Raw genomic sequence first — 25677 nt, 5'->3', positions numbered from 1 at the left:
CTATTTGATTTAATTTCAGCCTAACCGAAACGGAACTATCATGCTATATCTTTGAAGTGCTTTTATTTCTACCGCAAGCAAAAACACAAGTGGTATTAGCTCATTCACTGAGATCTCTTGATAAAATTCTTCGAATATTCAGTTATCACTGGACTTTTTAATTGTCTTTCGATAACAACCTTCAATTGGAATATCTTGAAAAAGAATAACAAAGTTTCGGTTGTGAAGTGCTCTTCTCAAATGAAAAATCAGACATAACTTTTGATATTCAATATTAAAATGAAATATTAAATCATAATATTGCACGATTTAATATTAAAATATTTTATTTATGATAAATGCATTTTATTTATGATAAATATGGTTTAAATTTTCAGATATTAAAATAAATTCCGAAAGCAATCAAATGAAATTTGTTCATATTTCATATTTAAATAACTAAAAACATATTTAAATTGAGCACATTATATTTGATAAGTTGCTAGGTTCGTTTTACCAGTGTAACAAAGTTTCCGTTGAGACCTGCCCTACTCAAATCAGCAATAGAATATTGAAAAGCAGACAGACATAACTTTAGGTTAACTGAACACCACACAGACCTAGCTTTATGAGTTTTAATTTAAACTGATTTTAAATATCTGTTTGCAAGGACATGGAATGCTACTATGCTACAATGCTACAGGTTTAAGATATACTCCTGAGACTACTTACTGGAGTTGGGCGTATTGTCGTAGGGGTAACTGGCCACCAGGGCACCACCATGGAGGCTTCCACTCAGCACGAACTGGATCTTGGATATCCAGTCTTTGACGGAATCCGTTTCCGGCTGACCCCGCTTGTTGTTCTGCTTGAAGTAGTCGGGGAAGTTGCGATTCAGATCGAAGCCACGGGCATTATATCTGAAAAGGGTTTTTTTTTTAGTAGGGGCTGTGTCATCTCTTACGCGGGGAAATCTCCAGAGAACCCACCTTCCTTGACCACCATCGCATGTTCCCTCCTTGGACACCGCATAACCGTCCGGATTCATCGTGGGCAGAATGTGGATGCGAGTGTTGTCCAGCAGCCACTTCACATACTGATCCGAACTGTAGCTGGTCACGAAGTACTGGATGAGGTGGAGTAGCATTTCCCGGCCCACGGGCTCGTTGCCATGGATATTGCCCACGTACTTCACATCTGGTTTGCCCACCATGTGCTCGTACGGCGATGAGCTGACCACCATCACCCACAGATCCCGACCCTGGATGGACTTCCCGATGGAGTACAGGGCCGTCAGGTTGGGGTACCGGGCACTGGTGGCCCTGCATATTGAATATATCAAATAATCAAGGGGTTAACAGTGGCTACATTTTAAAATCTAGCACCTAACATGATTATTTTGTTTAAATAATAAATAATTTGATTAGCTTATTATTTTAAATTAAAACTCACAACAATATGACAACATTTGACAATTTGCTAAATTTGACAAAATTGGAAAACTCATTCGAATTTTGCATGTTGTTAAAAAAAATGAAAACATTTGAGGTTTTAATTTTTAAAATTTGCATGGCTTGAAAACTTTAAGAAGTGTTGTGAAAATTATAGATAAAACGATGCAGATTCTAGAAAGGTTTCTAAGCTCTGGATAGTTAAAAAAAATGAAATTTCAGTTTTTTTCTTTTGGTTGTATAACATTATTTGAGTGTCCGAATTTCTCTTTTAAATCCAAAGATATTTTATAGCAAAACGCTTGAGGACTTTTAAAACTTAAAGCAATTTTTTTTTGAATTTAGCAGATACATCGATAAAAGACTAAAAACTGCTAAAACCTACTCAAAATTACTGTTTTCAAATCACTTAAGATGTCCTTTGTTATGTAGTCTGGTTGACCATTAGGTGTAGATTTTTTAAGGACCTAAAGGATGTTTCACAAAGGACTAAGGAATGTCGAATGCGCCTCGTGGCCCGCATAAAATTTACAAATATTTTTCTGACAAAATATTTGTAAAATTGACTAGCGATTTTTGAAACTTTAAATCAAATGCCTTTTTGAATATTGGCGATAAGCCGTAAAAAATGGTTTCTTTTTGCTAGAGATTTTCAAAATTGATTTAAAATTTCTGTTTTTGTTTAAGGGACTTGAAGAACTCACCTGAGGAACCTCGTGAGCTCCTCGTGGTCGTGGTAGACGAAGTCCAGGTGCTGGGCATCCGGCAGGTAGGCCCTGGGCTCCGGCAGTCCCGGCTCCGCCGCCATTTGGTGGTGCTGCATCTGCAGCTGGTCCCCGGGACTGGGCGTCTTGGCATCGCTGGGCCGGACGAGGAGTAGAAGGAGGATGGGCAGGAGCGGCAGGAGGAGCAGGACGGAGGGCAGGAGCTGGAGCAGCTGGTGGCCGGCGAATGGCGTTCGCAAGATCATGGTCCTTATCGGTCGGCGGCGAGTCTGCGAATGATCAAAACTGGCGGTCGGGCAGACCATTTAACAGGGGCTCTCTGGCGGTGCGAAATGTGGTTCGAAACGAGAGCCAACTGGTTGTGCGGCTGGCCAAATCGAATCGGGATGGGATGCGATGCGATGCGATGCGATGGGATGGGATGAGATGAGATGAGCTCTGCTACGTGAAGATCGAGACCGAGATCGAGATCTGCGATCAGCGATCGTTGCCCCGACGTACGTAAGTGGCATGCCTCAAACGTGTTCGCCCTGGATTATTCCCCCCTGACACTGACAGCATCCATCATCCGACCAGAGTTCGTTGATACATGACAAAGGAAATACCCATATAATGACCAAACCGCATCCAAATTTTGATACCTCACTTCATCTCGAAATTGTCAAGGAAAACGCTTATTAAAGTTTAACGAAGTCAAATTGTATTATTAATTTTGTTCCATAGTAAATCTCAAAAATATTTATGTAATAATTACAATTTAAGCCAATTTGTTTTGGCAAAAAAAATTAAGCCGCATCCCAATTTTACACTTATATTCGAAAGTGTCAATCGTGTTAATTGTGTCAATTCTAAGAGTTAACAGAATCAGTTAAAATCATATAATTTTATATCATAGTAAATTAAAAAAAAAATGATTTAAAATTCACCATATAAATCAATCGGTTGAAAAGCAATAAGGTTATTTTTTAAACACCTTTATTAAAATTAAAAGTTTTGGAAAGTAACTACTATTGAGATAAAATTCTACAAATATTTCAAACTCTTGAGATTTTTATTTTATTTTTATATGTTGACAAATTGGTTGACTTTGCAACTTAAAATATTTATTTTTTAGATTTTAAAAGAAGTAATATTTTCACATTCAAAATAGTTTTTAAAGTTACAAAGCAAACGCATTTCTGGTTAAGCTGTCTGTCCACTTTTCTGTGTACTTTCTTTTTAGATTTTGATTTTGGAAATTTATTTAAGTGTCCGAATTTCTGATGAAAATTTAAGATACTTCCAGCACAAAATTTTCATAATATTATTATCTCAATAATAATGTTGTAGTTAAACAGTCAATTTGAACTCTAGGAAACAAGAAGGTTACTCGCGGTAATGTCTGTTAAACGGAATTCGCTTGCAACTGAAATTCGATGATTGCGATATAATAACGATATAACCATATATTTGCCATCCCTATTGGCTTCCCAGTAATTGATCCCCGGAGATACCATGCCCGATCCCGATACACATACACCCCCAAGGCGAGGGCTTGTCTAATCAGGTCTCGGTCTCAGGGGTCTCTGTCACCGGATGGCTCTATCTATCCGACTATCTCTCGGACCTCGATAAGATACCCATACCCATAACCATCACCATGCCCATGCCCATGCCCATACCCCCAACCCAGTGGGCCCTATAAGAGCTCACGCCATCGCTGCGAGCCCATCAAAAGTCAAACAAACATAGAGCCATGAAACTGACTCTCACCATTGGACTAATCCTCGAGGCCGTCGGAGCGCTGGCCCAGCCGCAGGGAAGGATCGCCGGAGGCGAGGACGCCGTTCCCGGCCAGCTGCCCTACCAGGCCTCCCTCTCCGTCGGCGGCAGCTACAACTGCGGCGCCGTGATCATCGGCCAGCGGTACGCCCTCACCGCCCTCACCTGTGTCTGCTCCGACGGCAAGGACACCCCGTAAGTTTGCAAATCCTAAAGACCACCTCCAGAAGAACTTCCTTAGTTTAGAAAATCAATGATAACTGCGCTAAAGATCTAGGATTAACCTAGGAGTCATTCCTCACATTTTTTGTTTAAGCCAATAATATTTTTTAACTATTTCTTCTAAATAAAACAAGAAAAAGCAAGAAAAAGCTGTGGGATGTTTTTTTGCTGCTCATTTGGAATTTTTACAGTGCTTGTTATGCATTTATTTAGTGGATTTAGGAAACATACGCTAAAGTTCAAGTTTCGACCTTCTGGTTTACTGATAACCTTTAATTAAAGACAAAAGCATTGTATATTTGTATGGTATTTCTTGTTTTTTTTTTTACTAAAGTATTTTATAGCTTAAAAAGCATTTAATTTACCAATAACATTTCCAAAATAATTTCAGTCAAAGTATTGCAAATTTATATAGTAATTATAAGAAATTTATAAAGTATTTTTGATAAATTTTTATAGTGTCCTTCTGATATCAATAAGTTGCTAGATTCCAGGAAAGTAACTTTTTGTCATTGTTAAATAAATTCGCAAGCTTTTTAAAAAATTTAAATTAATGAAAATTGTTTCTTTAAAATCAAAAGAATATTGTACAATTGATTCGAGCATAATTTAGATAATAATTAACTAGTTATATAAAAAGAAATTGTTCACAAGAATAGTGGTTGTGCAGCGGCATTTTCATATTTTACATCTAAATTTAACGCATTCTGATATATACCTTTTAAATTTGCAAAGTAAGCCTTAAAACTTTTTATAATTTAATTTTCATATGTACTACGCCACAAGTTTCTACCAATAAGTAACAAAAATATTTTAAAAATAAAAGTATCATAAAAAATAAAAAAATTGAAAGAGACGGAGAAAGAGTACTTTAAAAACCGTTTCAACTTTTGATTAGATTACTTTTTTGTTGATAAAATGATTTTTGCTTTCGATTTTAGGTGGCCAGCTGTTCTATTTGCCGTGACCGTGGGATCCGTGGACCTGTACACCGGCGGAAAGCAGATCCGCGTGGAGGAGATCACGATCAACCCGAACTACAGCACGTTGAAGACCGGAATTGCACTGCTGCGTCTGCAGGAGGACGTTCCGTTCGGCGCGACCGTGGCCCCAATTGCCCTCTCCCGGGTCACTCCGCCCCTGGGCGCCCAGGTGGAGGTTTCCGGATGGGGCCGCACCAGCGAGTCCGAGGTGAACATGCACCGCACCCTGCAGATCGGCGCAGCCGAGGTGATGGCCCCCCGCACATGCGCCCTGGCCAAAACGGAGGAGGTGCAGAGCGACCAGGTGCTGTGCCTGGGCCATGGCCGTCGCCAGGGCATCTGCAGCGGCGACATGGGCGGACCGGCCGTGTACGAGGGCCAGCTGGTGGGCCTGGGCGCCCAAATGCTTGGCGAGTGCGGCGGCATGCTGCCCGAGCGATTCATCAGCATCGCGGCCAACTACGATTGGATCCAGCAGCAGTTGCAATAAAGCACTATCGATAATGACAGCATGACAAAAGCACTAGCTAGGGTTGTTTCTTCAAGGGGTGGAGGTGACAGTTCAAAAACTCATATCCCTTTATGGGTTACAATACAGTTAGAATAATAAAAAAAATCGTTTTATTTCTTAGTGCATATACACACAAAGAAATTTATATATCGTTCCGCTGAAAGTTTTCGAAGTTACAATGATATTTTAAAAGGCGTTTTTAGAGTGCTCGAAAGTTCGAGTACAAACGTTAAACGCGTTTTTCTCAAAATTGTGATTTTAAGTCATCGACTAGTCTCAAATATTAACACGAGCTTCTTAAAAATATTTTTTAGCATTTATCGAAAGATTTTTCCCACCGACAATTATTTTTTTTTATATAAACAATTAAATGCCAAAATGTTGGTCAAATATTAATGTTTTTGAGAAACCACCGTTTTTTCATAAAATTGTACATTGATTATTCCTTCGATTGATTACTAGATTTACTTTATAGAAATCTTTTTGGTTTTTTAACTTCGAATGATCCAATTCAGAGATATAGTGGTCAGCGCAAAACGCATTTTTTACCTCCTTTCCAAAAAAACATTTTTACTAAGACTAATATCTAAAATACAGTTAAAAGATACCATAATAAGTCTACAAATTTTTAGATCAGAAAAAAATTCGGAAAAATTCGTTTTGTTCGGCCTTCTTACTGTATATACATTTTTAAGAAAAGCAAAAGTCTCAAGTATAATTTCGAATCTGCGTTCCTAGTTTGAAATTTTAATATTGCACCTAATTAAAGTGTTATCCCCACTTTGTACAAATATTTTTATAAATAATTGCGTTCAACTTATCCCCTATTTGTTGCTTATAAATATTTAATTATATTAAATAATTTATGTTGAAACTTGTAATTTGTGAGTCAATAACACTGCAATAAGAATGCTTTTCAACAGCATTATTATTTGCATACCCGATGTGATAGTGAACAAAATGCTTTTCAGCACTATTTAGACTATTGAATTTAATTTAATGTTTAAAATATAAACTCATGTATATAAATATAGATTTTTCTAAAATGTCATTTTTATGCCAATAATACTGAGGTACTCCATATTCCAAGAATGCTATTCCATAAGAATGCTTTTCCGCTGCAGTTGCAAATAACATAGGGTATTATAAAAATCATAGTGATACAAAGCTTGCCATATCTACATATGATTAAAGAGTTAAGTTTGTTCAATGGCGTGCATGTTAGAACATGAATCGTTTCGTTTGGTTGGGGATGTGGATATGCTAGCGATAATTTCACTCATCCTGTTTAGATATTGATATTATGTTACGGAACGAATACAACTGGTGAGGAACATCGGCCAAACGTTGAGTCTATTGAAGGAGCTGCAGGTCCGTTAGCAGCGGCACCTTGGCCACCTCGTGGAATTTCTCGAGCGTGTACTTCTCCCGGATCGTTTTGATGTTGGGCGGCTGATTGCGGTGCAGTCCGGCATTCAGCACGGGTACAATTCTGGCGAACTCGGCCAGCTGGTAGCCGCTGTAGTGGACGAGTGTGGGGCTCCAGGTGTTCGAGGCCGGGCCCCGCTGCTTGGAGCCGCCGCTCATGCGCAGGGCCATGAAGAGGACGGCGCAGGCCATCTGCGAGTCGCGGAAGGCAATGGTGGCATAGTCCATCAGCGCCATCGCCAGAATGTAGTTCGCCAGGGTCAATGTGGGCACTGGCACCTCGGCGCAGCTGGCGTAGCGGCGCAGGAAGCGGCAGGCGAGCGGTACGCCCAGTTCAAACTCGATCGTGCGAAGCGTCTCGAGTTCCATCTGCACAACTTGGTCGTAGTTGTAGGACGCGTTGCTTAAGTACAGAAAGTCGCGGATCAACGACGGCGGCTGCCACTCGTCATATTTGCAGGCAATGAGGTAGGCAGCCACGCCCAGGAGCTGAATCTGATCCTTCTTGATCACCTTACGGCTCAGATACAGATCGACGATCTTCATTGCCAGATACAGAGTCTCGTCGTTGAACTCGAAGCTCTGCTGCACAACCACCATCCAGTCGACCAGTATGGTGCGTATCCCGGCGGTCAGGTGGATCTGTCGCGGCATATAGTCAACAATGGGGAACATCGGTTCGCGCCCCTTCAGGTACTCAAATATGTCCATTGCGTAGGTCGACACCTGCAACGGATCGTCCCAGTGCTTGCGGTCAAAGTCCTCCACATTCGGTGGCACCGCCGGAATGGATGGAATGGATGGCATGGACGGCATGGATGGTTTGGATGGTATGGATAGTATGAATGGTATGGATGGCATGGATGGTTTGGATGGTCTGGATGGCATGGATGGCATGAATGGTTTGGATGGTATGGATAACAGTTGCTCGCCCACAGCCGACTTCTTGGCGGGGGGCACTGCCTTGGGCCGCTTGGGACGCCGCTTGGGCCTGGCCAAGGCCTCCTCCAGCTTGTCCACCTTGCCCACCTTGTGGCCATGCTCCACCGAATGCTCCACCGAATACTCCTCCGAATTCTCCTTTTTGTTGGATTCGCGTGTTTTCCTCCCGTTGTCGGTGACAATGGGATTCTTCTGTTTCTTTGCTTTCATTTTAATACCCCGTTTCATAGCCTTGGATTTCTTGGCCGGCTGCTCCGAATGCTGCTCCACCTGCTGCTCCAGCTGCTGCTCCGACGGCTGCTCCGATTGCTGCTCCGATTGCTGCTCATCCTGGCCTCCCGGCAGTGACATGTTGTTAGCATTGTTGGTCAGGTTACCCAGAGCGGAGCGCTTGACTTTGAATTTTTTGATGGGACTATCGTCGGCCTTGGGTTTGGAGCGCTTCTGCATATTCTCGGCGTCGTTGGGATCCACCATGTTGCCCGCAATGGCGGTCTTCCGTTTGCGGCCCGCTTCGGTGGTGGAGTCCAGCGCCATGGGCGGATTCCTGGCCACGCCCCCCTGATGATGACCGCCTGTTTTGGTGGCGTGCTTTTTTCCTTTTTTTGGTGCCATTTGGGAAATTCTTTTTTTTTTCGCACTTGTCGGTTTGTTGTTGTTGTTGTTGTTTTTTGTATCGGTTTGGTGTCTGCTTAAGAAGAGTTCAAGAATTCAGCGAATTGTCTGTCAGCGCAAGTGCAACTCGACTCGATTCTAATGCTTGTTTTAAATCTGCTTTTTGGGAGCTGTCGTCACACAAACTGACAATTTCAATAAAATTTCAGCCGGAGCGGAGTTTTTCGTTTGAGTTATGGCGCTTGGGTCCTGAGATCAATTTATTAGTGGCTAATTACTAATATTACTGTCTAATTGAACTAAAAGATTTTCAACGTGCAGCCGCCAAACCAATTCCTCTGTGGTATTAGATATTCTAAAAGCCTATTCACCTTTTAGTATTTTTTGGGGGAACGATGGGAAGACGGTGAAAAAGTGGAACACCAATTCACACTGCGTCACGTTCTCAAAAATACTGTAATGTGAATAGGCTATAAGCTTTCGAGCAGCAGTTTCAGTCAAACATTATCGATATGTCTAAAATAATAACCATAACATTATAAGTTTACTATTACTACAAAACTGTTTAAAAAAATGAGTTATTATTTTGATAGCAATCTCTTAAGTTCAAGTAAAAATATGATTCCTTTAGTGGGTCTTCTACCCTCGCAGTTTCAAAAAACGATTTTTTTTCATTTTGCTTAGATCCGATGCTCCGTTCAAAAGTTATTCAAATTAAATTTTTTTGGTACTTCTCAACATGAGCATTTTTCTGTGTGTGTGTCAGCTTAAAAAAATTTCAAGTACTTGTTGTTACAAAAAAAAAAGGTTTTTCTACGACTTTTTGAAAAACTAGCTTATTGAACGAAAAGTCGCTAAAAATAGCTAAGTTAAAGCTACAGACAAGTGATATATGTCATTAAATAGGTATTGGCAAATGCTGTTACTCTGCTAATCGGCCTAAATAAAACACTTAAACACATAAAATAATTTAATATTTTTTTTTTGCACATTTTTGCAAATTATTACAACTTGTTAGAACCGATTTTTGTTTAACTTTTCACGTTAAAAAAATAATTTTTTTTGGTGTGGTTGGACTTAAACTTTGCAACCACCATTCCAATAAAAAATTTAACTCTGGCGTTATTTATATCCAACATCTCTGATTTTGCTTTCTCAAATTTGTTTGTCAACAGCCCAGCTGATTGACAGTATGACCGAAGCATACGAATTCGGGCGAGCTTTGAAAACTTCGGTCTCACTAGAAAGAATAAAGTTTTTTCGCTGGTGAAACTGGTCCGTCGCACAATTATATAAACTTATTAAAATGCGTTACAGAAATTTCGGCAACTTTTTATTGAGTAGGTGCAGTTGTAAATATATATCAGCGTTCATATTTCGTTTTGTACGCTGAACATAAGAATCACAGACACACACGTTTCACAAATTTCTGGTACTCAGCCGGGCTTTTGGCATGGAAACACACATATGTACATATACGGTCACTTATGCATTTTTTTGCCGGCCGACCTAGATACTCACACACTATAGATGTTAGGAATTTCATCGGAATGAGTATCTTATCGTATTTATTTTTTCAGTGTAGGCAAAATACCTAACTGAAGCGGTCCGAATAGGAACATTTAAAAAGATAATTTATTTAGTCGAATGCTTATTCATTTTTCTTCACACAACTTAATATCAGATATTTTGTATGTTGAAGGTGCGATCGCCACGACTTTCTTACCTCGTTAAGAGGTATTTTTGTTTGATTGCTTATCAGTTCAAATATTAATAGGACTCTTTGATACATAATTTTGTTATCTGATATCTGTATTGATATATTGAAACATATCATTTAAATATAAAGCACATAATATAGAAATTGCATTAACGAAATATCAGTCGAAGTGTAAACTCTGTTTAAGAATTTCTTAGCATAATTATAGGAGTTTGATTTGCAACCACAAAGTCGACATACTAGGTATGCGATGTAGGCGTCTAATAATATTTCAATCAATTAAAGATTGGGAAATCGGACGTAAATATATATCCCCATAAAAGAAAGAACTGATAACACACCAAATTAGTTTTCTTTGAGTTATGTAACACTTTTGAGAGAACGAGCTCATGCTATGGAAAACAAAACCTCTTTTATCTTACAAGTACTCATATTAAAGTGTTGTAATGGAAATGATTGTTGAGTGTAATCAAAAACCGGAAACGCATACTTTACTCAAGTCATTTTAACTTAAAATGATCATGAAAATCTCTTTCAGTTGTATTTTTTGGAGAACTCTTACACTGGGATTAATGGGGCTACGCAAACATTATGAGGATACTTTTCATTGACAGTTTAGTACGTTCTAAAGTACAAAATTATGACGTTATTTTATATTTTTTAAAATTTTTTACAAATATTGGGGTCTTGACTTTGGCGAACCGTGAACTGCTGAATTACAATCAATCAAAATGCCTTCCCACTGCAATGGAAACATCAAAGTTATCCCTAACGATAGCTCGGTTTTATTTAGGAAGAATTTTCGATGATCCACTCCAGATGCTGGGTCACATCCACGTAGCCATCTGGCTGTCCGGAACCACAGCCGCTGACGAAGAAGGAGGCGATGCCAACCAGCTGGTCCCCGAAGACCGCCGGAGCTCCGGCATCGCCGGAACAGAGTCCGGCAGAGTCCTCGCCGGACGGGGTCAGGCAGAGCAGGTCCTCCTGCTCCAGGAACAGCTCCTTCTGGCAATCCGCAGCACTCAGGCTCAGCCGGCTGGCCACCTGCAGGCCGTGGCTGAGGGATCCCTCCGGCTTGCTGGATCCCCATCCCGTGAAGGTGATCTGGGATCCCGCTGCCGGCCGACTGGTGGCCAGATCAATGGGCTTCGTATTGGCATTCAGCGTCACCGGCGTCTGCAGCTCCAACAGGGCCAAGTCATTGGCTCCGGCCGCATCGGAACTGGAGTAGTTCGTGTGGATTATGATCTTGGACAGGGGCACCAATTGGCCGCCAGCCAGGCGCTGAATACTGCCAGCTCGAATGTTGTAGGACTGGGCTGGGTAGCTGGTCAGGGGAATTTCAAAATGTACTCTGGATTGGCTAACAAGGTAATCCTACACAGAGAAAAAGCCCTATAAACCTTACGTAGTTTAAATCAATTCATTTAAAAATAATCTTTCTTAATAATTATTTTTTAAAAAATTTTTATTCTCCATATAAAAATTTAATTGTTTTAACACTTTTCTGCAAGTTTCTAATTATAATTTCTATGTATTTTACTAACTAACTATAAAAAAAAGATTTATTCTCCATTTAAAAATTTAATAGTTTTAAATCTTTTTGCAAACTTTAAATTATACTTTCTAAAAAATAAATAAAATAAATTTTCAATATAAAATCTTAACAACCGGTTATAAAAAGGGATTTTAAAATTATGCAGTATCTAAAAAAAAAGAAATCTTTTGGATACATATTATATGAGTTCTCAATGAACAATTTGATGCTTCTCAAAAACAGGCCATAAAAATATATTACTATAATTACTAATCGAAATCCGAAATTTACTAAGTTCTTTGGATAAACTTAATAAAATTATTCACTGTGTTTTATGAAATCCATAACAAATAAAAAAAAAAACAATTCAATACTTCTCTAAATAAAAGCTCGAAAACCATCTATGAAAGCCATCTATGGCAGGTAATATGCAAATTTTTGCTGTGTGTGAACCATCTACCTTTGCTGTCCACCGCCCAAACTGACGCAATGGGCTGCGGTGATGGCCCACTTGTTGGTGACCAGGGCTCCTCCGCAGACATGTTCGCCATTCCGCCGCAGGGAGATGGTGTGGGGCTGGGAGCCCACATCGGCCGGCACCCGGCTGGACTGGCCCACGCCCAAGGTCGCGATGACCAGGAGCAGAGGGAGGACTGACTGAACCGGACTCATGCTTTTTGGGATCTCAACTGAAAGGCGCTCCTGCCGACGGGCGGGCCTTTATAGAGGCCCCCCCGTTTACGACCATGGGTTAAGCAATCTAATCGCCCCGTGTGTTGTTCCACCCATAAATCTCCCTCTTATCTTTACACACACGACCAGCAATCGATTAGATCGCCAAGTGGTGACCATCGATCGCTCGGCTGAGGGCCCATTCAGTTGCCAATCCACCGCCATGGCTGATCCACGCACTACCCTGGTCCTGGGCCTGCTGATCTTCGGTCTGCTCCTCCCCGCGGAGGCCTCGCCCCAAGGTCGCATTCTGGGCGGCGAGGACGCTGCCCAGGGCGAGTACCCCTGGTCCGCCTCCGTCCGCTACAACAAGGCCCACGTCTGCTCCGGCTGCATCATCTCGCAGACCTTCGTCCTGACCGCCGCCCATTGCGTCTCCAATGTGGGCATCACTCCGTAAGTCATGTCTGCTCTTATTGCAAATATCTTTGGCTTTCCTAAATTTTAGGATTACAAATTACCCACAAAAAATCTCTTAATACCTGTAGTTTTTAATAAAGTAATTATTTTTTTTAAGAGTTTGTCTGACTTGTAGTCATTAGGTGTCTGATTTTTATACTTCACTATGTGGACTCTTAAGCTATCTGACAATAGTGGCTGATCTTAAATGTCAAAATCCCAAATTGAAAAACAAAATGTGTAATGGGGCCTTAATAAATAGTTGTGAAAATAGTTATTCTAAATTTCAGTAGCTCAACAGTTTTCTGATCTTGATTCAATACAAATATTTAAAAAGCTCTAAACTGTGGTTATATTTCGAAATATATTTATTTAAGAAAATAATTTTCATGAAAAGTGTATTTCTTTTAGACAAAGAAGCACCATATTATTTTTTAATTAATTTAATTTAATTTAATTAATTTAATTTAATGGTCTTAAAGTTTTGTAGCTCAATAGTTTTCTGTTTTTTAATCATTATAAATATTTTTAAGGCTCTGGATTGCTGTTTTATCAGAATTTTTATGTTAAGTAAAGAATTCCCCTAAATGATTTAAGGCCCTCACATGACAAAGGTCTAAAAGTTTGAACAATTTTCTTGAACTATATTAAAATGTTTGAAAAGAATTCATACTATATTAAAAATTTAATTCTAAAGAGATTCTTGTAAAATTGGACAAGTAAAGTAAGTAAGTAAAATAAAATGTTTAAAATAGGGCAAACAATTTAAGAATTCGTATTAGATTTAGGATTGCACACCCAAAGATATGTTTGTTAAAATAGGGCAAAGAACTTTCCCAAAGAACTTTCTTTAAGTAAAATCAAAATATTTTAAAATGATCTAGTTCTTTTTACATTTCAAATTAAATTAAAAAAGATGTTTGGTAAAATAAGTAATAACAACTTTATGGCATTTAATTCGACCCATACTCCTTCTATTAAAAATACTTCAATTAATGCCTAATTTTTGTGCTAACTTTCCAGCGTGGAAGCCAGTGATCTGGCCGTCCGAGTGGGCACCATTAACCAGTATGCCGGCGGCAGCATAGTGGGTGTGAAGAGCGTTCTCATCCAGCCCTCGTACGGCAACTTCCTGCACGACCTGGCCCTGCTGGAGCTGGAGCAGCCGCTGACCTTCGGCGATCGCATCGCTGCCGTGGCACTGCCCACCGCCCAGGTGGAGGAGACAGAGGACCAGGATGCGGAGCTGCCGGACGGAACGCCCGTCTATGTGGCCGGATGGGGTGAGCTGTCCGATGGAACCGCATCGTACAAGCTGCAGAAGGCCAACTTCAACACGCTGGGCAGGGCACAGTGCGAGTGGCAGGCCGGTTACGGCTATGCGTCCACCGTGTGCCTCTCCAGGGCCGAAAAGGAGGGCATCTGCCGCGGCGATGCCGGCGCACCCGTGATCGATGACAAGCAGGTGCTCCGCGCAGTGACCAGCTTCAATTTCGGACCCTGCGGCAGCAAGTATCCCGATGTGGCCACCCGCGTCTCCTACTACCTTTCCTGGATCGAGGCCAACACCAAATAGTGCATCTGCATCTGCATCTGCATCTGCTTCACCGAAGGATTACCCCTTTATTTTTTTTCAACAATTTTTTTTACTGTGCATAAAGTGTGTTCCCCCCAAAATCAACAAATTGTTTTCTTCATGTTTATGGGGCAAACTGTAGACCATAAGGAAATTAGTGCAGGCCATAAAGCTGCAATCGATAGAGCAACCTCGAATTGGCGCCGATCAAAGGTTTCCAAGTTACCAAGGAATTCGAATTTATGGCATGTATTCAGGGATTATCTAACAGTGTTTACAAGAAAGTGGTTAAGAAGACATTGGATTATTTTTTATAAGCCCATATATTTTAGCAAAGCAATATAATCGCAAAACTATGATAGAGATCTCAAGAAAACCCCATAATCGCTCTACGAAACAAGGGTAAGCATTTGGGCAATAAGCCAGAAGTGATTATTGATCGATCGTTGATGACTAAGCGAAATCTTTATAATCCCGACTTGTTATCTAGGGTTATTCCCGCTAAACATGGCAATTGTGCTGATTATTTTGGTGATTTTAATGTACTTCTAGTAGCTTTAGTTGAAGCTAAGAAAAATGTCAAATGTTAGTTATTTCCTTTAATATTATTTTTCTCTTACATTTAATTTTGGTAATATTTATCTTCGATTACATTCAAATAAACCTTAGATACCGATCTCGGGAATTCCTCCTAAACATGGATGATGTGCTGATTATTTAGTGGGTTTAATAGCTAATTTCAAAGTTAAAAATAATTGTTATTTTATTTTTTATAATATTCTTGGCAATCATTTTCTAGGCTTACATCAAACTATGGTTTATCTGATTTTTTGAGAAGTATGTATTCAAAGGTTGTTTATTGCTTAATTTACTAGGTTTTTTACAAACCAAAACTTTATTTGCCTCCAAAATGATGAAATTCTCCAAGAATTCGCCAGATTTTGATTGTGCATTCATTAGTCATTAGCTTTTGGCTTACTCATCTTTATCGACCCTAGATGGTGTTGTCTTGTCATGGTCGCCGGATCGCTTGGACCTCCCTCCACCTGCTTGTGCAGTTTTCTATTTACGTGCCAATTGATCGGCCAAATAACAAGTAACACTAGTCCATAGTGGTATAAAGCTCGCAATGACGGCGATAAGATTAGATTTACTGTGATGCCCAAGCCGAAGATAAGGATTGGTCAGGAGGTGGAGGAGGAGGGGGGTAGTAGGGGTGGTTCAGGTGGCTCGGCGAAGTCGTCCACTTAAATTGTCGTCGCTGGCATTGCGCATTTCCATTCCAACAGCCGTGGGCAGCTGAACCACCCCAAAATTAAACGAGGAGAGACCAAAGCCACATGATGCAGCAGAAGTTACTGATCTTGGGCCTGATCGGATTGACCCTGGTGGGCGTCTGCCACGCCCGCGGACGGATCATGGGCGGCGCGGAGGCGGACCCCAATGCCACGCCCTACGCCGCCTCCTTGCGCGTGGACAACGGCCACGTGTGCGGCGCATGCATTCTGTCCGAGACCAAAATCCTGACCACCGCCCACTGCGTGCACCGCGATGGAAAGCTGTGAGTGTGACCCAAAAGCTAATGCATTTATAAATTTAAATAAGACAGACGAGATAGTGTGATCCAAAAGCTAATGCATTTATAGATTTAAATAAGACAGACGAGATAGGTGAACAATTATGCCAAATTATGAATAGGAACCACTGTACGTATGCGTGATATCCTAACATTGTCGGGGTTTATTACAATTTGTATGGTTGTTGGTATCTCACTTTCTTGCAACTATTTAACAATCACTTGTAAAACCACCAGTTACTAATTTTTTGTATCAAAAGGTCTGTCGATTTACAATTATTGATTTATTATCTTATGTCTCTGTTTACAATCTCTTTATATCTAAAAAAAGTTTTTAGCGCTTGTTAAATATAAACTAATAATTAATTTTTTTGTCCTTTCCTAAGTAAATAGTAGTTAAAAGTGCTTTGAAACTAAATACTAATTTATGAATGGTATTGCCTAGATGGGAGTGTACAGCTAGGCGTATGAGTGATATTATTTGACAGAATGCCTTCCTATTATAAAACGTTGTATTGAACAAAAACAAACTTGAAAACTGAACTTATAATTAAACCCAAATAAAATTGATTTCAATTTTGATACTTTCGTGGTATTAATTAAATACCTGACCTTTTAGGAAATGTTTAGAATTCATGTAACAATAGCTATATTTGTGTAACTATTTTTTTGTGTGTGTCATGGACTCAATAGTTATTATTATGATAGCAGTTCAAAATTTAATTTAAGGAATGTAGTACATAATTCCTTGACTTTTAGATATTTTTTCTATTTATTTTCTTCTTGTTTAATTTATAACTTATAAAGAAAAAGTCCTCAGCGTTTACCTCAATGATTGATCGAAACCTTTAACCCTAAACCCTTACACTCTGAAAACAGAATCGATGCCAGTCGTCTGTCGTGTCGCGCGGGCAGCACCAACCAGTATGCTGGTGGACGCATTGCCTATGTGGAATCGGTGGCTGTCCATCCGGACTACTATAAGCTGCGGAACAACGTGGCCGTGCTCACCCTGAGCTCACCGCTGGCCTTCACCGATCGGATCAAGGCCATCGAGGTGGCCGCCAGCGGGGCGGAGCTGCCCGCCGAGGGATCCGAGGTCACCGTGGCGGGATGGGGTCGCACCACCGAGGGCACTGCGTCCTACAAGATCCGCGAGATGTCACTGAAGGTGGCTTCGGAGGCCGCCTGTCTGGATGCCTACAGCGATCACAGCGAGGACAGCTTTTGCCTAAGCCACGAACTCAAGCAGGGCACCTGCCACGGCGACGGTGGCAGTGGCGTCGTCCACGGGGACAAGCTGATCGGACTGACCAACTTTGTGGTGGGCGCCTGCGGATCCCGCTACCCGAATGTCTTTGTGCGACTCTCCAGCTTCCACGACTGGATCCAGGAGCAAATTGCCTAGACATACCTATGTACATACTCCCCATTGGCCATCCCACCTACAATTATAATTATTTCCTAATTTCCCAAACGAACTGTGGGCTGTGTTTTTCATGGCGGTGACTCAATCGTCTGCCCGATTGCGATAAGGATAAGGATCGGCGATTGCCACTGGACAGTGGACACTGGTTAACGTAATAATCGCTCGCTAAATACCGTCGGCGTACGTGTGAAATGCTCACTTATTTATGACCTTAATGGCACCGGTTTTATGGCCCATAACTCGAGATATCGATGGGCAATGGGTTCTTGGATCAAATTCGCCAAGGTGCTCAAGATATCAGTCTCTTGGGAATTTCAAAAAATTATGTAAGGCGTCAGAACAATTTAATTGGTAATACAACAATCCGATTCAATGATTCGAATTTGATTTAGCCTTCTTTTAATTTAGTAAACAGACTTTATAATCAACTTTTTTTGGCTTACAAATATTTATTACTTTCTGGTAATTAAACTCTAAACTAACGGAACGAAATGTAAATGATAACGACTATTTTGTATTTTATTTTTATTTTTCTGCAATTTAATTACCTTAGTTCGGCACTTTTAGCCAAGAGAACGTTACACAAGCCCAAGGGAGTGGTTTCATTTAGTTTTACATCGCCTAACTGCCCTAGTAATTATAAGGGCATAGTTTGCGTAGAATACAAATTAGCTATAGGCTAGATAGGTACATTGTCTTTGACATTTTAGGGTACTAATGATGGATTAGCCGCTTAATTTCGAGGCATATATACAGGCAGAGAAGTATGACTTTTAAAGAACTCTGTCATGTCATATTTCTGGACTGTTTTGCTGTTTTTTTGTGCTTCAGGCATCCGGGGAGAGGTTCAGAATGAGTCCGAGGTAGAACCCCGGATTGTGGGCGGAACCAAGGCGAAAGAGGGTCAATTCCCCCACATGATCTCTCTGCGTCTCCGTGGAGATCATTATTGTGGTGGAGTCATAGTCTCTTATTAATGTTAATGCGGATTTTTCTTTTTTTTTTTACATTGTAACTTTCTATCTGACCTCAAAGTTTGGTCTTTCATATCAATTAAAATAATTGTCTACAAAAATTAAAAATTAAAAAAAAATTAGTAAGTGCGAATTTTTCTAAAAAATTTTTCGATGATCAGAATCCACTGTCAGTCAATTATATTTATTTCCTGGTTGATTGTAAATTCCAGCTAAATTGGGCTGGAACATGGGAATATATATTTTTTTTTGCGAAAGTGGTACGAAAATTAAAATCGTGTGTTTTTAAGTACCAACCCAATAGAAAATCTATTGAAGAGCTCAACGAATTAAAGGTTTAGCATTCCAAATTTAAACTATGTATTTCCATGATTTATTAATGTGTTATTAGGATGTTATTAGGTGTTATTAGGAACAATTTATCACTGTGGAAATTATATGTACTTGAAGTTGAAAATAAGAAAAATGGTTAGTGACCAAATTGGGTTTAAGCTCGATAGCGCCATTGACTTTGACATTAAAAAGGAACTAATGATAATGAGCCTCTTATGTTTGGTGCATACATAAAAGCCATAACTTTTTAACTTTTTCAACAGACCGAATTGTGGGCTATGAAAAGATCTCCAAGCTTAAGACCTGGACCCTATGGAAAACTCCACTAAATTTGGTCCTCAATCTAATTTAAAGCTGTACATATTATAGGCATTTTAAAAAATAAAATTAAAGTATAATATATAAAAAATACAAATGGTAGCACTTTCAAATAAAAAATTAAAACTGGTTAAAAATTAAGAGCTGTGGAAAAATATTTTTTATTAACAAATTTTGGAAAACCATCATTATAATATGGTTTATTGCAAATTTTAGCCAAATTTGGCGGTTGTATCATGGGGCTACATCAATTAACTTGCGAAAATGGTCTCAAAATCAAATTAATATACCAATGTTAAGTACCACTTGATACAGAATGTTTTGAAGATAAAATATAGCATACCAAAATTGAACCATGCTTTTCCAACTTTTATTTATATTTTTCAAGGACTTTTGCTAACAAATGTATCACAGTGAATACTATTTTGACTTGAGAGAATTAATAGCACTGTAGTCGCAACTTTATGGTCGGAAATGGAAATATTATGTCAATACTGTGTAATGAACTATTGACATAAATAAACATATTATTTGCATTGTTATACAATTAAGTTTTAACCTTTAAGTAAGGCATATATGTTATTCCCGGAATCTTATCAATAAAGATAAGCACTTCCGAGCCCTTCCCATTGAAGGTTATACAACCCCTTTAAGAATGTTTTTTGTTTGATTTTTCTACATCTGAATCCCATCGTAATTAGGAGGGCTTCATTTGCAAAAAAAAAAGAAAGAAAACAAAAACTAACCAAATTAGGTTAAAGCTCGATAGCGCCATTGACTTTGACACTTCGACGAACTAATGATGATGAGCCCCTTAAGTTTGGGTCATATATAAAAAAGCCAGGTAAACCTTATAGCAAGTATAACTGTTTACGAAGCTTGCCCATCCAGTTATGATACCTTTTTGGTCTTTTTTGCTGGTGCTTTGTGCATCCGGAATCGTGGGTCAGGTTCATGCTGTGGAACCCCGGATTGTGGGCGGAACCCAAGCGAAGGAGGGCCAATTCCCCCATCAGATTTCCCTTCGTCGCCGTGGAAGTCACATTTGCGGTGGATCCATTTTGTCCAGCAACTATGTCGTCACCGCCGCCCACTGCGTGAAGCAAGGAAAAAATGAGTGGGTATTGGAATCTGAAGAATTCGCGTATTACTGGTAGCCCTAACCCTTGACCGGCCTTTAGAGTTCCCGCCAGCCAACTGACGGTCCACGCGGGCAGCCTGCTGCTCTCAAGCGGCGGTGAAAGGATTCCGGTGGCCAACGTTACCGTGAATCCCAATTACAGGGGCAATGGCTATGATGTGGCCGTGCTGCGCCTGCATAGGTCCCTGACTCTAGGCTCCAACATCGCCGCCATCGAACTGGCCACCGACGATCCGCCCAGCGATGCCACCGTGGACATATCCGGATGGGGCTCCATCTCGCAGATGGGACCGCTCTCCAACTCCCTGCTGTTCGTGCAGGTGAAGGCCCTGGCCCGGCAGACCTGCCAGCAGAAGTACCTCCACCAGCTGCCGGAGACCACGATGTGCCTGCTCCATCCCAAGGACAAGGGGGCCTGCTATGGCGACTCCGGCGGACCAGCCACCTACGAGGGCAAGCTGGTGGGCGTGGCCAGTTTCGTGATCGGCCGCTGCGGACGTGATGCTCCCGATGGCTACGAAAGGATCTCCAAACTGAGGACTTGGATCAGGGAGAAGGCGAGTTTGTAAATCTCGAAAGTATGAAAATCCCCGGATGGCAAAACATTGCAAAATTGGGTTCTTAATTTGGCTTAGTTTAATTAAAAATCAAACCATTTTATTTGGGCATATTATTGGTGTTAAATGTTTATTTAAATTAATTCAAGCACTTCAAAAAATATTATCACCCAATTCTGCAATGGATTCCGCTTCAAAATTATCTATTCTGTATATATCTTATCTATATTGTCTACGTTTCAAATATGTACTATATTATACCAATAAAACATTTAAAAAAAAACAGCACAGCAAAACTAGTTAAACCGCATATTAAATGTTAATGGTTTTCATTAAAAAGGTTCCAAATATCAGGCTCATGAAATAAAAAACAAAAACAAATCAGAGAAAAACAAGTTCATCAATGCTTCTTAATTGTTATAATTTTATATGAAAGTGTCCTTAAATTGTTGTTCACTTTAAAAAAAACACAATTACCTTACAAAATATTATAATATGCATGTTAATATTATTTTATTGTGCTAGTTTTGAAGTGATAAACTTATAATAGCAGGTTGAATTAAAATTAAAAATGTTTATTACTTAAAATTCGGACTTAAGAATGCTGAAGTTGGCTTTATTTTCCACTTGAAATCAATGGTTTTTTTGTAAAGAAAATTAAACAATTAAAAACGAAAGTGTTATTAGATTTTGACATGTTTTCGACATTTTTTGGTCTTCAGGGCCAATGGTTTCGACACTTCGGATTCAAAAATTAAGAATGAGATTTATTCGTTATTATATGGGATGTATTTGACATCATTATATTATTCAGCCATTGTTCCCTTTGAGGAAGTGGACCATCCTCCCTTTTTTTGGGTCATCTCTACATGACTCATTTGCGAGCCAGCGGATTGTGACCGCTTTTTAGAACCCGCTTGGTGCCGTCTCTTTCTGGCTGTTTAGTGGTTTATCAGAGCGCAACTTTTCCCCACTTTTTCCCCGCCAGCCAGTGAAAGTGAAAATGAAAATGAACAGCAACGCCAAACAGCTCGCTTCACTCTTTCTATTATTGCTCGGTAATTTTCCGCTTTTTTTTCGGTTTTCAGTTTTCAGTTTTTTCTCCAGCACTCCGCGTTTAATGACTTTGTTTTGCTTTTCATTTAACTGGTCTCGCACTTTTTATTTATTTTTCAGCTTCGAGAGTTTCAATTTTCCAGTGTTTTTGTGTCTGTGCGCTCTCTTTTGGGCACAATTATCGGATTTCGGATCGCTGGGGATCGTGGCGTGCCTCGGTGGATTTTACTAGCCCCTGCCACTCGAAAACCGGCACGTTTCTTCAGTTTGTCCACCCGGCCGTCAATGCCTCAATCTGTCAGTTTGCCAGTTTGTCATTTTGAATGCCGCTCGAAATGCAATTCACGGCACAAGTCATCGAACCTTTTAAAGCCTTTGGTCGGCAATTGAAGAACTCGCTGATCCACGATCTCAATTCATGGTCTTGGCCTTTGAATATCGAAATATTCAAGACCCTGCTGTCTCGAATTTAATGAAACACAATGTTAAATGATAGATTGCATTGACATTCAGAAATGCATATAAATTTGGCAGACCAAAACCCCCGAAGCATCAGAAACTGCCAGAATTAATCGTTGCAAGTCTCGAAAATAAGTAATAAGTAATTTTTAGAAACATTTGGCCTTACAAAAGTGAGAAATAATTTTATCTTATATATCTATATATAGAAATCTTATAGAAAAGTATCTTTTCGAAAAAAAGTCAATTATCATTTCATTAAACTTTCAAATCGACACTTCACTTTCAATCATACTTCTAGAAATACCTATTTTCACCATTTACAGTGGCTTGCAGCAGTTTTATTAAACCAATAACTGGTTTACAAATTGGCAATCCCATAAGTTAACCGTTTACCAACTTATAATTATTTCAACGGCTTCGCACCTACTGCATGGCGAGAAAAAATTAATAATATGTGTTTTTAATAACAAGTCTTAGTTATAAGTGATTCTCGAATTTCGATTTTCTTTTTTTTATAAATAATTTATCAACATGTTTACTTATCTATTATTATTATATTATTTATTATATTTCCAAAACATTTTCAAAACACCTAGCCTGGATTATTCCATATTATTACATTCAATTTTATATTTTATTTTATTTTAAATGCAAAACAAATATATTATTATAACGATAGGAATACGAAAAAGATCTATTTTCTTATACTATTAATTACGAGATTTTTTAAATAAAAGGTTTTTTTTAAGCTGCTAATTTAAAAAGTTCATTTATTAAAAAAGAAAGTAAAAATCGGGCCCCTTGACCTCTAAATCCTTAACTATAAGGAAAAGGAATAAATGTTTGTCAGTGTGGCTTAAACCTGATAAGAAATCGCAGCGTTTATCATCTTCGCCAGACTCGAGTGGCTCAATTTCACCCGGTCCACGGCTGTGCCAGTTCCAAGAAGCCATCCACATTACCAATTACCAACTTCGCCAGCTCCAGCGCCACTCCGACTGAGACTCAAAAGTCGAGACATGTCGCGACAAACAAATTTCTTCTTATTTTGGGCTTCAATTTTAATTAGCATGGAAAGTCAGCGGGCGAGCGAGTGTAAGTGGCTTTTAATGGTCAGAGCAATGCCAAAGCCGATCGGCGGGTTAATGGTAACGGGTTTGCCCGAATCCGGGCCCGGAGAAAGACTGGCGTCTCTTTGGAGACCAAACACTCAAGACTGAAGACTCAAGACTGCAGATTGAAGACTGGCGATTGAAGAGCGGGGTGCGGAGCACTGAAGCAGGCCAGTTAACCCACTAACCTTGTTAGCTGAAAGTGGACAGCCACTGGCTCAAGGCGCTCTGCCACTGTCAAGTTCAATGCTAAGTCTCCCAAGAGGGGGGGGCACACCCATGGCCAAATTATTAGTAACCAACTTGTAATTGTTATCGAAAGAGAAAACTTAGAACAAAAGTGAATTTGGATTTTAGATAGAAATGATTTATATTTCAAATTGATTAGGTCTGAAGAACACTGTATTTAATAATATTTTGAATACTGATTCGGATGTTACAGTCATTTTATCTTAAGTTATAGCGCAACGGGTAACAGTTTATTGGAAACTGTATTTAAAAGTTTAACCAATGTTTGAAAATAAAAAAAAATGAATATTCACAAAAAAAATAATTTAATTACATATAAAAGAACCCAAAGTTCATAACTTTACCAATAAATTACAACAATTTTTGAATCTAAATAATACTATTTATTTCATTGGATAAGAAAACTATTAAGGAATGAAATTTGATAATACTAATAATAACAGAGACATATTTGTATGTATTTTATGTTATTTTGATGTATTATTTCTGCTTCAAAAAAATATTAAAACATTGTTTTATTTGTTTGCCAATAAAATAGAACTATGTGGCTTTAATAATTCGTAAGTCAATTTAAATCGTAATTGGATAAATGTTTTAAAAATAAAATAATCTATATTTAAAGACAAGTCGGCTTAATGTTCTCAGTTACTGAGATAAATAATTCAATTTGGGAATAATAAACCCTGGAAGTCCTTGCCAAAATTGCATTGCTTCCTTGCTTGCCAACTAAGGTATAAGCATGCCCCCTGCTGTCTAAAAAAGGAGGCGGAGGACAGAGGGCGTGGCTGGGGGACGGGGGAGATGGGAGATGGGAGGTGGCGCTGGAGGTCAGGCGGTGGCCTTCGAAGGAGGCGACATGCGCACTGGGTTAGTGAGCCAACGGTTTTGGGGGTGTGGGGTGTTTATATAACAACAAAGCGAATGCAGGCCCGCCGACTTTCGCCTGCCGTGACCTTCACCTTGGCAGTGGCAGCAAGGTTGCTCCTGCACCACCCATATATCTGCCCATCCAACCACCCATTCAACCACCCATGGCCACAGGGGCCTGGCCTTGATCTTAAACTTTCCCAGTTCCCACGAATAACAGCCAGTATTCACCTGATTTCTGCCGATTTCCTGTTTTCTGCTCGCCAGCAATTTCTATTATTCTTGCAGCTGCCGTTGTTCTTCGCACCTTCTTCTGCAATGGGAAATTTGCATAAAATATTCAATCAACTTTCATTGTTCCAGGCGGCTGCCTTTGCCGGGCTTCAATTTCGCACACACAAAAAAAGGCAAACAAACAGAAAGCAAAACAAATTCTTTTTATTTTTTTTTTTTCGTGGCTAGTTTCTCTTTACGCCTACGCGGTTGCCCAAATTAGCACTAAAACAAACGATTGGAGGGGGCCCAAAAAAAAAAAAACAAATAACTCGCGCGTCGTTGACAAATCAAAGGAAGTAGATGCGCGTTCAATGGATTCGTTTGAGGCTTACACTTTCCCAGGTCAAAAGCCAGAAACCAAGAAACCAGAATGAAATCGGAGAGAGAGCAAGTTTTCAAAACGCGTCCGATTGCCAGCGATGTTAGAGTTCGACTAAGTTTGTGGCGCGTTGTGCGTGTGTTCGATGGAGGCCAGAAAAATCAAGCTGCCCATTGGTAAGACCTCCATTCAGCCTGAAAGGTTGTTTGTTAAGCAGTTTCTCAGAAAACAAAAAAATTCATTTATTTTTGCATTTAAAAATAGTTTTTCTTAATTTTTTCGTCCTTTGTTTTGGGTTTTGAAAAGCATTTATATCTGAAAAACCTTTTCAACTGCTTGCTTTCAAGGCAGCATTCTTTTGTCAGCCAACCGAATTTGAGTGCCCGCTAAAGTTTCACAGCGAGCAGCTTTTGAAAGGGAACAA

General features: G+C 39.8%; 7 protein-coding genes across 12 annotated transcripts in view; 4 read left to right on the top strand and 3 right to left on the bottom strand.

The window, feature by feature from the left end:
• LOC108147656 (carboxypeptidase D) overlaps positions 1–25360 on the bottom strand; it is a 29439-nt gene extending 4079 nt beyond the window's left edge. For all 6 annotated transcript variants that reach the window (XM_041707174.1, XM_017274336.2, XM_041707175.1 and 3 more), the window contains exons 1-5: positions 25267–25360; positions 24890–24971; positions 2135–2440; positions 969–1301; positions 712–899 (exon numbers count right to left, since the gene is read on the bottom strand). In XM_041707174.1, the coding sequence (XP_041563108.1) occupies positions 712–899; positions 969–1301; positions 2135–2400 (787 nt within the window). In that variant the 5' untranslated portion in view covers positions 2401–2440; positions 24890–24971; positions 25267–25360. The remainder of the gene's footprint in view (positions 1–711; positions 900–968; positions 1302–2134; positions 2441–24889; positions 24972–25266) is intronic.
• Positions 3853–5644, top strand: LOC108147659 (serine protease SP24D). Its single transcript, XM_017274342.2, has 2 exons — positions 3853–4111; positions 5080–5644. The coding sequence occupies exons 1-2, from the start codon at positions 3891–3893 to the stop codon at positions 5609–5611; spliced, it is 753 nt and encodes a 250-aa protein (XP_017129831.1). The 5' UTR covers positions 3853–3890; the 3' UTR covers positions 5612–5644.
• Positions 6609–9252, bottom strand: LOC108147655 (G2/mitotic-specific cyclin-B3-like). Its single transcript, XM_017274335.2, has one exon. The coding sequence runs from the start codon at positions 8615–8617 to the stop codon at positions 6986–6988; it is 1632 nt and encodes a 543-aa protein (XP_017129824.1). The 5' UTR covers positions 8618–9252; the 3' UTR covers positions 6609–6985.
• Positions 11103–12584, bottom strand: LOC108147658 (serine protease SP24D). Its single transcript, XM_017274341.2, has 2 exons — positions 12338–12584; positions 11103–11667 (listed from the first exon to the last, which is right to left on the bottom strand). Exons 1-2 carry the CDS (start codon positions 12547–12549, stop codon positions 11127–11129), a joined length of 753 nt encoding a protein of 250 aa, XP_017129830.1. The 5' UTR covers positions 12550–12584; the 3' UTR covers positions 11103–11126.
• Positions 12744–14685, top strand: LOC108147657 (chymotrypsin-1). Its single transcript, XM_017274340.2, has 2 exons — positions 12744–13005; positions 14032–14685. Exons 1-2 carry the CDS (start codon positions 12773–12775, stop codon positions 14582–14584), a joined length of 786 nt encoding a protein of 261 aa, XP_017129829.1. The 5' UTR covers positions 12744–12772; the 3' UTR covers positions 14585–14685.
• On the top strand, positions 15846–17641 carry LOC108147662 (trypsin epsilon). Its single transcript, XM_017274344.2, has 2 exons — positions 15846–16145; positions 17040–17641. The coding sequence occupies exons 1-2, from the start codon at positions 15925–15927 to the stop codon at positions 17566–17568; spliced, it is 750 nt and encodes a 249-aa protein (XP_017129833.1). The 5' UTR covers positions 15846–15924; the 3' UTR covers positions 17569–17641.
• LOC108147660 (serine protease SP24D) lies at positions 20065–21211 on the top strand. The gene is made up of 2 exons (XM_017274343.2): positions 20065–20331; positions 20396–21211. Exons 1-2 carry the CDS (start codon positions 20108–20110, stop codon positions 20922–20924), a joined length of 753 nt encoding a protein of 250 aa, XP_017129832.1. The 5' UTR covers positions 20065–20107; the 3' UTR covers positions 20925–21211.
• Positions 25361–25677: the final 317 nt, after the last annotated feature.

This window comes from Drosophila elegans, unplaced genomic scaffold (assembly GCF_018152505.1).
Source record: "Drosophila elegans isolate 14027-0461.03 unplaced genomic scaffold, ASM1815250v1 contig_149, whole genome shotgun sequence".
Classification (NCBI taxonomy): Eukaryota; Metazoa; Arthropoda; class Insecta; order Diptera; family Drosophilidae; genus Drosophila; species Drosophila elegans.
This window is presented reverse-complemented; position numbering and strand designations above follow the sequence as displayed.